Genomic DNA, 13,893 nt, shown 5'->3' on the forward strand with positions numbered 1-13,893 from the left:
CACTTAGCATAATATGCTCTAGGTCCATCCATGTTGTCACAAATGGCAAGATGTCATTCTTTTTATGCCTTAGTAATATTCCATTGTATATAGATAACACATCTTCTTTACCTATTCCTCTATTGATGGATGCTTAGGTTGCTTCCATACTTTGGCTGTTGTAAGGGATGCTTCAGTGATCATAGGATTGCATTTATTTTTTAACATTAGTACTTTCATTTTCTTTGGGTAAATGAAACAGGTGTGAAGTGATATCTCCTTGGGGTTTTGGTTTGCATTTCTCGGATGATTAGTGATATTGAGCATCTTCTCATGTGTCTATTGGCCATCTAGATGTCTTCTTTGGAGAGATGTCTATTCAGGTCCTCTGCCCATTTTTTCAACAGGTTATTTGGTTTTTTGGTGTTGATTTGTATGCGTTCTTTATGTATTTTGGATACTAACCGGATATATTCTTTGCAAATACCTTGTCAGTAGGTTTCCTCTTTGTTTTGTTGATGGTTTTCTTTGCTGTGCAAAAGGATTTTGTTTTCGTGTAGTCCCCATAGTTTATTTTTGCTTTTGTTTCCCTTGCCAGAGGAGACACACCTATAAATATGCTGTTAAGGCCTATGTCCAAGACATTACTGCCTATGTTTTCTTCTAGTTTTATGGTTTCAGGTCTCATAGTTAGCTCTTTAATCTGTTTTGAGTTTATTTTGGTGTATGGTGTAAGAAAGTGGTCCGGTTTCATTTTTTTACACGTAGCTGTCCAGTTTCCTCAACACGATTTATTAAAGAGATTGCCTTTTCCCCATTGTCTGTTCTTGCCTCCTTTGTCATAGATTAATTGACCATGTAAATGTGGGTTTATTTCTGGCCTATTCTGTTCTGTTGATCTATGTGTCTGTTTCTGTGCCAGTTCCATACTGTTTTGGTTAATACAGCTTTGTAGTATATCTTGAAATCTGGGGCTGTGATACTTCCAGCTTTGTTTTTCTTTCTCAAGGCTATTCAGGGTCTTTTGTAGATTCATACCCATTTTGGGATTATTTGTTCTAGTGCTGTGAAAAATACCATTGGTATTTTGATAGGAGTTGCATTGATTCTATAGATTGCTTTGGGCATTATGGACATTCTCTATTTGATTCTTAAAATGAATAGGAAAAAATAAATAAAAGAAAAAAATGGAGTCTTCATGTGGTCAGACCTTGATCTAGTCAGAGGCTGGGCAGATAGCATGACCAGGCAAAGTCTTAAAAGTCTGTGTCAACATATGCAGGAGAAGAAAGCCTGTCTTAGGTTAACCAAGAAAAACAGAAAAGCAAGCAATAAGTGCTTTCAGATGAGATTTCCTCATTCATTTAGAATTCTGCCTTCATCACCTGACAGCTGGATGTCCCTGGGTCAGTTTTGTAACTTCTCTGAACCTCACCGTCCTCAAATGCAAAATGAAGGTAATAGTTTTAACTTAATAGGGCTACTGCAAATGTTAATTAAAAGAGTGTGTATGAAGCCTTTGTATTTAATAGGTTCAGTAAATACTGAAGAATAAATAATTTAGCCATGACTTCAATATATACTGTGGGATAAAATAATGTTAGGGTAAATGAGATGTTAGGAAATGAAGTATAAATCCCAAACTAGGAGGCCTTGAATGGAATTTTAGCCTGCCCCTCTCCCCCACCCACATTTACTTATGTATAGAATTTCCCCCTCTTTAGGAACCAGGTTTGTAGTCAGGAACTTTATATCCATCTTGGACTTTTAAGAACCATGTCATTCGTCTCTGTTTTCCTTAAAATGCAGGTGCACCTATTATTTTATCTTTCCCACACTTCTACCAAGCAGATGAGAGGTTTGTTTCTGCCATAGACGGCATGCATCCCAATAAGGACTATCATGAGACATTTGTGGACATTAATCCTGTGAGTACCCACGTCTTCCTGGTAAAAAGCATGCATTTTGTTCTCTCTACACAGTATTTACCAGTTTAGTCTGGAGCACTGTGAATATTCTGTCTTCCTTTCATATACATATTCAAATGGAGAAAACTCAGCTCCGTGCTTGAGATGCATAGTCTCATGGCCTTACAGGCTGAACTCAGTGGCTCTAATATGCAGAAATATTTGCAAACCTGCTTTAACAAAAACGCAACTGTAAAAATCCCATCACGGGAACAACTGGATTGGACCCAAGTAGCCTCATCAATGTTCTGTTGCCAGCCTTGGGCCTGAACATACATACTTTCTCCTACTACTGAACAGATCAGCAAAGCTGAAGACATTCTTCTGCTTACTGCCAAGGAGTGTTTTGGTTGAAATTTAAATATATGTATTAGCTTCACTGACTTTTGGCAGGCCTCTTTCTACAGGCACTTTTGAGAGTTTATTGCATGATGTTATTAATTTAAAAGGCATTAGATATACATATGCTTTCATCCTGTTTTCAAAGAGGAGAAAAACTAAAACCATGAGAAAGCCTCTCACAGTAGGAACTGAATGAAAGGCCAGATACCTTCCTTCTTGAGATTTTGAACACATGGAACAGTAAAGAAAAAGCAAGAATAGTCGTTGACATGGCAGTGTATGGGCATTTCACTCTTCTGTGTGAGAAATCAGTGGTCTTATCTTTTTGTGACTAAGATCAGGTATTCCCCCCCCCTCCTTTTCTCTCTTAACCTTCAGTCGGTTCCTTCTCCCCAGCTGCACTGTGGGCAGGTGCTTGTCCCCAAGGGCTGAACACAGTCCCATAACCTCAGTGCAGAGGCAAAACTGCTGTGGGGGGGACAGCTGCTGGCGCCGCTTTCCCAGCTTTGATGGGGGCTGTCCTGACCACACCAGGGACCACTATCTGGCTCACACCTTCCTCCTGCCAGGGTCACCTAGGGTTTTGCCATCCAAAGTGGCAGCATCCTGGGTGCTTGCTAGAAAGACCAATCTCAGGCCTCACTCCAGACCTCCTGAATCAGAATCTGCATGTTCACAAGGTCCCCAAGAACTCACATGCAGATTGAACTTTCAGAAACATTGGTCTATCAGGCACCTAACCCCGTCCGCAGCTCTCATTCTGTTCCGGGGTCCGTTTTCCCTTGTCTCAAACATGGCAGTGGTCCCCCTGGTTATCAGCACCACTCAGAAATGGTGCTCTACTGAGAAAAACTATGTGTTTTTAATAAGTCCTAATGTTTTCTTTACATGTCTCTGATTTGCAGTTGACTGGAATTATTCTAAGAGCTGCCAAGAGGATCCAAATCAATGTTTATGTGAGAAAGTTTGACGACTTTGTGTAAGTTTCACTTCTTTCTGCAGAGGCAAAGGATAGTTGTGCTGTACTGACTTTCTGATGGGGTTCATCCAGGAGACAGCCCACTTTCTAAGTCTGCTCACTCCTGCCCTTCAGGGATGAGGCATAATCAGCATTTGTGTGTGTGTGTGGGGGGGGGGTTGAAAGAGAGTGTCAGCGGGGGAGGGGCAGAGAGAGGGGGCCAGAGGGTCTGAAGCAGGCTCTGTGCTGACAGCAGCGAGCCCGAGCTCAGTGTGGAGCTTGAACTCACAGACCCCGTGAAATCATGACCTGAGCTGAAGTCGGATGCTCAACCGACTGAGCCATCCAGGCGACCCTATAATCAGCATTTCCATAGGCCTTGGTCTTGGAATTTACTTATTTAACCAAAGATGTACAGAGTGCTTTTCACGGATCACATGTTGTTCTAAGTACTTTACATCCAGTAACTCATTTATTCCTCACAGTAACCCTGTGTAGTACCCCCGTTTTACAGATGAGGAAACTAAGGCACAGAGAGTTGAAGTAAGGCTACAGAGTCTGTTCTTCCCCACTCCATGCAGCCCTTCCCTTGCCACGACTCCAGTTGCCTCCCTTTCTGTCTTCCCACTGCTCCCACCCAGGACCAGCCACAGGCTCCAGAGCTTAAAATAGGCTCCCGAGTCCAGCCTTTCCTCCCCACACTCCATCTAAAAAAACACTACTTAATTAGGATACTAAGTATAATATCCTGCTCAAACTTTCAATGGGCATTTTTTAGATATGAGAAAATGTGTACGACTTAATGTTAATGAAAAACAAATTGCAAAACTATATATAATATATCACGTATCTATTCTTTCTTTCCACTTATCTATCTATCTGCCTATCTATCTGTAAAACTTGATTTCCGCCATCAGATTTGCCAGCTTTAACCCCATATGTCACAGATTGTTCTAGAACACAAATGTGGTTTGCACGAATGCATTTTGCCATACACATACACACGTGTGTATTTCTGAGGTAGTCTAGTATAGTAGTTAAGATCTAGAGCCTTAGAATCAAAATGGAATTACAATCCTGGCTTCACCTTTTGCTCATGTTGGTCCTGGGCAAGTGACTCTAAGCCATAATTTCCATGTCTTCCACGTGGGACAGTGATGCCTACTGCATGGGATTACTGTAAGAATTAAATGAGACAGTGTCCCCCAAACACCAGGTGTAGGGCTGGTTCTTGGTAGAGTGCTCTGAGCTCTAGTGAAGACAATACTTAGTGGTCTGGTCACAAAACATTCTGAGAAATGGTAGCATTTCTCAGTGGTAGCATTGTTCTGCTGGCTGTGGCCATGCCTCTGATAACTCTTGGGAGAATAGTAATCATTTTGATGAATTTGCTTTTATTATCTTGTGTTTTGATATAAAAAAAACAACTTTACATACACAGGCAACACTTGGAATTGTTAGACTGACAGACTGGAATCTAACTTCTGATTGATAAGTGTTTGCAAAAGTATGAAGAAGTCTTCATAAGTGCTGGGAAATTTAATGAAATAAGTGTGCTAGAATTTTCATATAAACTTATCTCTCCAGGCCAGTTTGCTATCACACTGAGGATGTCGGTAAAATAATCTCATATTTTGTCTTTTTTTAATTGAGGTATAACTGACATACAACATATTAGCTTCAGGTATATAATGACTCGATATTTGTATATATTGCAAAATGTTCACCACAATGTCTAGTTAACGTCTGTCACCATACTTGGTACAAAATTTTTTTTCTTGTGATGAGAACTTTTAAGATCTACTCTGCTTAGCAACTTTCAACTGTGCATTACGGTATTATTAACCATAGTTGCCATGCTGTACATTAGATCCCTGTGACTTACTTATTGTATAACTGGAAGTTTGTACCTTTTGACTCCATCCATTTCGCCAACCCCCCAACTCCCAACTCTGGCAACCACCAGTCTGTTCTCTATGCGTGTAAGCTTGGTTTTTTGTTTATTTGTTTTAGATTCCACACAAAAGGGAGAATAAATAGTATTTGACTTTCTCTGATTCGTTTCATTTAGTGTAGTGCCCTGAGGGTCCATTCATGTTGTCACAAATGGCAAGATTGCATCCTTTTCTATGGCTGAATAGTATTCCAGTGTGAACATATACCATGTTTTCTTTATTTAATCGTCCATCGATGGACACTTTGGTTGCTTCCATATCTTTGCTACTGGAAAAAAATACTCCAGTAATATAGGGGTGCATATGTCTTTTCGAGTTAGGGATTCATTTTCTTTGGCTAAATACCCAGAAGTGGAATTGCTGGATCGTATTGTAATTCTGTTTTTAATTTTTTGAGCAATCTCTCTACTGTTTGCCCTAGCAGCTGCACCAGTTTACATTCTGTCAACAGGGCACATGGATTCCTTTTCATCCGCATCCCCACCAACATTACTACCCTTTGCCTTTTGATAATAGCCATTGGAACAGGTATGAGGTGATATCTCACTGTGGTTTTGATTTGTCACCTTTTGTCTTTGTAGTGAAACGGGAAGCATTAGAACCATGGTTTTCCCAGTGATGTATATCAACGAGGTAAGTCCTGGGAGGGAGCCATGGGTATGATTTACTTGTGGAAGCTTGGAAAACTTCCATTATGATGTCGACTATTGTAGCTATGTAATTTAAGATGTAAGAAAGGGGGAAAGGTGATTTTTAAGAACCTGTTTGTCCTCAGAAAATTTCTCTTTATATGTTCACATGAAGTTTGAGATTTAAAAATGACAGAACAAAAATTTCCCTTCTCAAGAATATCATCGGGCAAAACTCTCTTCTGGGAAGCTGGTTATGTACGAAACAAAAGCAAAGGTAAATGAAGCAATGTCAGACACTGCTGAAGCAGAAAAAATAGCCAACACTCAGATTTCCAGTTAAACCTTTCTTTGCATCTTCTCCATCTTTGAACCCCTGCCAGTTTGTAAAATGTAATCAGTTTACCATTCATTAGTAAAGGAGGAGGAAAAGAGAGTAAAATTAAAATGATTGGCAACATTACATGAAGGTTTTGTGTAAGGTGATTAAAGAAATGATTGAATAAAACATGATACAGTCTCATTCATTTCAGTGATATATGGTTGCCTTATATTTTATAACATAGAAGTTGTTTTTGTTTTACTTTCTGGTGACCAAACGTATCATGAGTTATAGGACACAGATCCTATCTTAAATTTATTTATTTTTTTTTTTTTTTTGGTGTCTATTTTTGAGACAGAGAGAGACAGAGCGTAAGTGGGGGAGGGGCAGAGAGGGAGACACAGAATCGGAAGCAGGCTCCAGGCTCTGAGCTGTCAGCACAGAGCCTGACGCGGGGCTTGAACTTATGAACCTCGAGATCATGACCTGAGTGGAAGTCAGCTGCTTAACCGACTGAGCCACCCAGGCGCCCCAACACAGATCCCGTCTTAGTTCAAACAAAGAGAGTTTCCCTGAAGAAATATTTCTTTCACACTGTACCCACAGAATTTTTATCAGTAAACATTGAGTATAAATTGAAGTTTTGTAAATAAAAACATATTCGGAAAACTCAGAAAACACCTATTTAAGATACCTGTGATAAATTCTTTTCTGAATCACATACATTTACTATAGTAAATCTCCTCAGTTTCCCTCTCTCTTCCACCCAGTTTTGGGAGGTTACATGCAGGGGTTTTCCCTCTCCAATAAATTCTTGGTTGGCTTACGTCTGTCATGAACAGCAGCATCTTTAAGTTTTTTTTATTTTTCTCTGTTCCCTAAAAAATCTTGTTCTATATAGGAAATTTGGTAACAGAGATTGGCAAGAAAAAGGAAAATTAAAGAAACTTCCACAAAACCTGAGTCAGAATGACACTGTTTTTGCTTTATTGTACTCAACAGTATATTGCAAAATTGTCTCTGATAAGAACTTTGTAAAAAATAATTTAATGTTTTCTACTTTGTAAAACTAACATGTGCTCTTTACAGAGCTCTTGGAAAACTAAAAATGTATATTTTAAAAGTGAATCACCATACAAATATTGAATCATTCTGTTGTACACCCAAAACTAATATATTGTTATATGTCAATTTTACTTCAGTTTAAAATTTTTTTAAATATTTACAACTGAATCACTGATAAACTGTCCCTCAGAGACAAGTACAGTTTACATCTGCTTATATTGCCTCTTAGTATTTTTCTAGTTTTGATATTAAATACTTGAGACCATACTGCAGATACAGTTTTATAACCTATTTTTTTTTCATTTGGCATTACTTTGATAGCTACATTTATAAATTTTTGAAGGGTTTGTGATTACAATTCTAAGACAAGGCTTTTATTGTTTCACAGGAAAAATTTAGGCAATATTTACCAACTTATAGAATCTATTTGAAATTGCTCCAGGGTCATCACTCTTACTGTTTGTGGAGAGGTCTATCGAGACCTCTGGTCTTGATTACTAGAGATTTAACCAAGACACTAATTATACTTTCCACATACCATTGTTGGAATGTTTCATTCATTCAATCAACTGACATGAAAGCAGGGCTTTTTGTTTTTAATTTATTTTCAATATTTTATTATTTATTTTTGAGAGAGAGAGACAGAGCATGAGCAGGGGAGAGGCAGAGAGGGAGACACAGAATCTGAAGCAGCTCCAGGCTCCAGGCTGTCAGCACGGTGCCCGACGCAGAGCTCAAACTCATGAACCCCAAGATCATGACCTGAGCTGAAGTCGGATGCTTAACTGACTGAACTACCCAGGCACCCCAATGGGCTTTTTGAAAATGAGGAAGGACCCTGTACTGCCAGCTTATGTTCATAGTTGTGGCATATTTGAACTCCCCCCCCCCCCGCCCCCAATCAACCTTTGCTTTGCTTAGCTCTTTTGTTAAAGACCATATTGAATCCAGGGAATTATGGAGTAAAACTTTGTACTTTTGGTGCCTCCTAGAAAGAACTTGACTTTATCCCAGAAAAAGAAAACATTATACTTTGAAGTGACATTGGAGCCTACTCTCCCACCTTCTTTTTCCAGAGAAGGAGACTCTGACTCTGATGGGTCTTGGCCAGTTATTGGAAGTACCAACTCTAGAAGCCCATCCTCTGCCTCAGTCCAGTGCGGTTTCAGCCCAAATTATGCCCAAAGTCCCATTTGTTGCCATAATTTTTATGAAATTAAGCTCTCCAGACACCCCACCCATGACAATTTAAGGAGATAATATCTTTGTTCTGCATCCATCAAGTGTTATTCTAGAATATTTTCTTGGTTATCAACACCCTCTGGAACTCTGGTGAGCCTCAAGACATCCCTGAACACTTTCTATCGAGACCTCTGGTCTTGATTACTAGAGATTTAGCCAAGACACTAATTATACTTTCCACATACCATTGTTGGAATGTTTCATTCATTCAGTCAACTGACATTAATTCAGTACCCACTACGTGCAGAGTGCTTTCCTAATGTTGAGGTGACCGAGCTGTAAACCTTGCCTTTGGGAACCTCACAGTCACAAGGAGACCAAACAGACGGTTATAAGGCAGAGTGCGCAGCGATGGGGGATTTTAGGGAGTGATATGGAAGTGCAGTAAAGGGACCTTTAACTAGGCCTGAGGTAGCCAGAGAAAACTTGTGGATGGAAGTGATGCTGAGTTGGATTTTAAAGGACGAGTTAGAGTTGTCTGATACAAAAGATGGTATTATCTCATTATTTTCGAATACTTTTTTCCCTACTATTTCCAACCTATTTTGAAAGTAAGACATGTCTTCAGGAAAAAAAAAAAAAAAAAAGAGGAAGATGTAATGAATAAATGCCCCCTCTGGTTATCTAATTTGTAAATGGATTTTCAGTATTTCTGGTTAGCGACAGAGAAACTTCCCCAAATCGTGTTTAATGATTTAGAAGGAAGATACAGCAAAAACTTTACACCCTGGATATTTAGTAATCAAAGGAATACTATTTTCTTGCCTTCCAGAGTGTTCTCATTGACAAAGAGACTGCGAGTCGACTGAAGTCTGTGATAAACACTACTCTGATCATCACCAACATACCCTACATTATCATGGCGCTGGGTGTTTTGTTTGGTTTGATCTTCACCTGGCTTGCATGCAGAGGACAGGGATCCATGGATGAGGTGAGCAGTGGTTGGAGGAACTTCTCTATTACTGGGTAACCTTACCGGAGGAAACTAACGGTGCTTCACTGAGGGGCTTGTCAGCTGGCTGGCTCATTAGGGTGGATTCTGAGGTTTTATGCTGGGCACAGTGATTTCATGGTTATATTACTACTAAACCAAATGAGAGGCAAGGGCAATGTATCAGAGGAGGAGGAGTAATGGAATGGTACTGTCCAGTATTTGGGGCTCTCTTGGCGGGCATGAAATCCCTGTGAGTAAGCTTAATGTTTCTGAAAATAACCTGAAAGGAGAGGAGTATTTAGCAGCTAAACATCTGGGCTTTGGTGTGTCAGACCGCCTACGTTCAAGTCCCAGTTCTGCCACTTCATAGCTGTGTGACCCTAGAAACTGCGCCTCAGTTCTGCATCTGTAAAGTGGGATAATAAGAGAGCCTCCCTTAGTGGTTTTTCATGAGGATTAGAGGAGACAGTAGACAGAAAGCATTTGGCCCAGTGTTAGCATTTACAGTAAGAACTCAATAAACATTAATTATGTGATGCAACAATCCCAAGATTGTAGAGCAAGGCAACCAGAGACCTGCTTGGAAAGAATCCGTAATATATCAGAAGATACCTATCACTGAGTCATCACTGCATAAGAAACGATTGGCCCAGGGGAGTAGTAACTTTCCTGGAGAGAAGGGAACATCATCAAATGGATGGGATAAGCAGAGTTACACTGGCCTCCCTAAGTGACCAGCAGGCCAACCCAGCTCAGCCTTCAGTGAGTCTTTTCTGTGAGAGCCTTTCTTAAATTCTCAGCAGCTTCCGTTTTTGCAACAAAGGCTTTCTCCCCCCGCTCCTAGCTGCTTCAAATACGTGTCTGAAGCAAACGTGAAGTAGGAAATGAAATACGTTGAAACCATCTGAGTCCTATTACCTCAGATTTCCCTAGGTTCTACATTCTTCCACTATTTCTCTTAACCTGTGCGCATCAGGTTAGCAGGAATTAGGTGTGAGGCATTTATTCTGTCATTTCTAGCTATGGATCTCACTTCCTGTCTGACTTTATACAGTCACTGAGATTTTCATAAGCACAGGTGAAAGCCTGTGTAAATGTTATCACTGCTCCTACAATGAACCATTTTCGTGTATTCAGCAAGGGGGCAATGACTGAGCACCCATTACTCTGAGACGTTGTTCTCTGGTAGGTTTCAAATCAGGAAGGAGCAAATTCAGTGTAGTCTGATGAGAGTTATAGTCCGGGTCAATACAGGGAAGGGTACTGCTCTGGTATCGGGGGTGCAGGTGGTCAGAGCAGGCTTCTTCAAGGTCAGGGCTGAATGGGAAAGAAGAGGCAGGCCAAGAGAGAAGGAAGCAGAGTGTGACGACTGCCCTCCTGTCAGTCTCTCCTCCGTCCATCTTCCTCCACCACCCTGTCCCCCAACTTTTCACTTCCTGGGAGAAGTTTCTGATGTGAATACCTGACTTCGCTGTCCCCTCTCTTCTGAATCTCAGGGAACCGCAGATGAAAGAGCACCCCTCATACGAACCTAACTGTGGCCCGAGCTTGGGGAAGGAACCGTGTGAGCTGTCCTAACCTGGACCACAACGTGAGGAAACTATCCACGTCTTCATGGGCATGGTGCCTGCTGCAGAGAGGAGGGAGGAGACCCCGTGCTGGCAAGCGACGAGAGCATTCCGGCAGGAGGTTAAAGAACAGACTGATATGGTTGGCCATTAGGCTTTATAAAATTGTTTTGTTTTTCATGTGTCTAGCAAGTATTTAATAAACTCTTGTATAGTAATTTTTGTTGTTGTTGGGTGCTGGTAGCTCCAGAATTCTGTGACCACCGTTGTGGTTAAAATATGTCTGCATCACTTGTTAACGTTCCTTGGTCTAACCTTAGTAAGTATGCTTCATTTACCAAACTTTGTGCTCAAAATATATAAATACTATTTTACGTTGTATTCCTCCATTCATTTCACCCCCAAAACAGAAGTAAATACGAGTTCGGAACCCAGGGTAAAATAGTAGCCTCATTCAGTACATCACTAAAATGCATCTAGTTTCCTCTTTTGAAAAAGTTACATAATTATATTTCATATGCTAACCTTCAGTTCATAATTCCTCCAAGAAATTAATTCAGTCTTTTGACTTTCAAACTGTCTGGGAACCAAGCAGGGAAGGGGTTGGGTGGGGTGAGGTAGGCAGTGGGGCAGTAACCGTCAAGTTGATTGATAGTGATAAGCACCTGCGGATTTTTTACTTGTACTTTTGTGAATCGAGAGAATGCACAAATAATGTTGGTGAGGACAAGTACAGATATTTCATATGAAGTAGAAGGAAATGCTAGTTATGACATTTGTGGGTAGTTTGTTGTTTTTTTTTAGTCAGAATGATCTTGATGGGGAAAGGTGCTTCTGGGAGGTATCATCAGTAACTGATTTTTCCTCCAGTCATCCTTGCCAAATATGATACTGTATTAATTACAATACTATTGAGTAACTTTGCAAAATTATTTACGAATATGGGAAACCCATTCATCCACAGCCTAAGTTACACATACATTTTGGGAAGTCTGACTGCACTAACAAAACGTTTCTTCTGGGGAAGTTTTCTTGGGAACTTTGAAATTGTTTTTGTAAGTTGTTTTTCTTTCCTCACATTTGGTCCCTTCCAGTGTTCTGTGGGTCACTGTCACTCACTGAATAGAGAAAAATGTGCCCTACACTTCCTGTGACAATCATTTTGCTGACAGAATGAATGATGGTGTTTTAAAATATTGTACAGAAAATGCTTTAAAGAAAGGTCCCTTGGGATCCAGAAGCAGCGTCTTCTCAGAAGACCGTTTGACTTTCAATGCAACCTAAGTCAGTCAGAGGATAGGAACCGTCGTATGTCACAAAATCCAAGCCCGTTTAAGAGCATTTTCTTTGAGTAGTGAAGTTCAGTATTCATTTTTGATTAAGAAACCTACATAGTTATCCAGCAAAATGCACATAGAATTTCTTAACAACTGAATCATCTTACAGGATTTTCTGTATAAAACTGGATTTCAATGTAAGCAAATGAAGAAAAAAGCCATGGGTTTCACAAATACAGCTTCTGATCCCTGTGTGGAGGTAATAAATCCCATTACTTGCCCCAATTTCCTTCTGTCTACACTAAAGCAACATGTGACATATTCCCTTCTTGAAGGGGCAGTTCATTAAACCTTCAGCTTCTCTATAAATTAAGAAATATTTTGTAAATATTCTAAATCACCAAAATGTAAAAAACTAAATTGAAAATATTTTGTCAGTAATACCAAATACCTAGATTTTTTAAATTTATCGATATTTAACTATGTAATTGGCACACCTTATTCTTTTATGCACCTACTTATCCACATATAAGCCAGTGTGTATTTATTGGTTCATCTTGTTATCAGGATATAGTCACTTGTGAGGAAGAAATTTTTCAATACTAGGAATGGTAACAGTTGATATACACTTTAAACTGAATCCCACACATGTGGGGAGATCAAACACATATTACTTCCATACGATTCTAATAAGTTATTTGGCTTAAAATCACATTTGATATTATCTTTCTGAAAAATCTGTGACAAACCCAGAAACTGCAGTCAAGATTATAGATTGATTAAGAACTTACGTGCCTATTTGGTCTTAGGTTGAAAATAACAAACTATTACTCATGCTTATTCTCTTGGAGCCATTATCCTGGAAAGGCCTCCAAAGTCTTTGTGATTGTCATAATCCCAGAATGTGTGTGTCCTGTACTATGATACTCGCTAGGGAGAAACCAGAGAGAGGTTACCTCACTTCTCTTAGGGAAAATTGGGAATTGAACACAGGACAAGAAATGGGCTTTGCCACTTTTAGCTCAAGGCTTTTCCTACTGGACTTTATTTCCTCATGTTCTAGAACGATCACTGGTCAAGTGGAGCAAGTACTATATGACTAACCCCTATTGGGGTTTTTACCTAAGGGAGGCTAGGTTTTTTTTTGTTTTTGTTTTTAATTTAAATTGCTTGAGATATGAGTTCTACAAAAGGTGACTTTCACACTTGGCCCTCTGGGCATTATTACTAGAATTAATTGCTTGTGGCTATTAAACAGAATACTGACCAGAATGCTCTTCATGTAGCTTAAATAGGTGGTTCATTTCATGTGATTCTTGACATGTTTATTTCTATCCTTAATGCAATGAAGTATTTCACTAATAAAACTGTTTATATGAAATTGCACTGGAAATTGTTATGTCATCAGATGACCAGTTGTCTCTGGAGTTTCATTTGTTTTTTGTTGTTGTTGTTGTTGTTGTTTTTAATTTTAGAGAGAGATCGTGGCAGGGAGAGGGTCAGAGGGAGAGAGAGAATCCCAAGCAGGCTCCACTCTTAGCGTGGAGCCTGATTCAGGGCTCCATCCCATGACCTTGGGATTGTGACCTGAGTCAGAATCAAGAGTCAGACACTCAGTTGACTGAGCCACTCATGTGCCCCTGGAGTTTCATTTG

At 39.8% G+C, this 13,893-nt stretch overlaps 1 protein-coding gene across 1 annotated transcript in view; it reads left to right on the top strand.

The window, feature by feature from the left end:
- Positions 1-13,624, top strand: part of SCARB2 (scavenger receptor class B member 2) — a 76,196-nt gene extending 62,572 nt beyond the window's left edge. Inside the window, exons 8-12 of the mRNA XM_019467083.2 lie at positions 1,789-1,907; positions 3,194-3,267; positions 5,783-5,834; positions 9,232-9,390; positions 10,890-13,624. Coding sequence (XP_019322628.2) covers positions 1,789-1,907; positions 3,194-3,267; positions 5,783-5,834; positions 9,232-9,390; positions 10,890-10,928 — 443 coding nt within the window. The 3' untranslated portion in view covers positions 10,929-13,624. The remainder of the gene's footprint in view (positions 1-1,788; positions 1,908-3,193; positions 3,268-5,782; positions 5,835-9,231; positions 9,391-10,889) is intronic.
- Positions 13,625-13,893: the final 269 nt, after the last annotated feature.

The sequence above is a fragment of the Panthera pardus genome, unplaced genomic scaffold (genome assembly GCF_024362965.1).
Source record: "Panthera pardus isolate Hobbes unplaced genomic scaffold, ASM2436296v1 HiC_scaffold_13, whole genome shotgun sequence".
Classification (NCBI taxonomy): domain Eukaryota; kingdom Metazoa; phylum Chordata; class Mammalia; order Carnivora; family Felidae; genus Panthera; species Panthera pardus.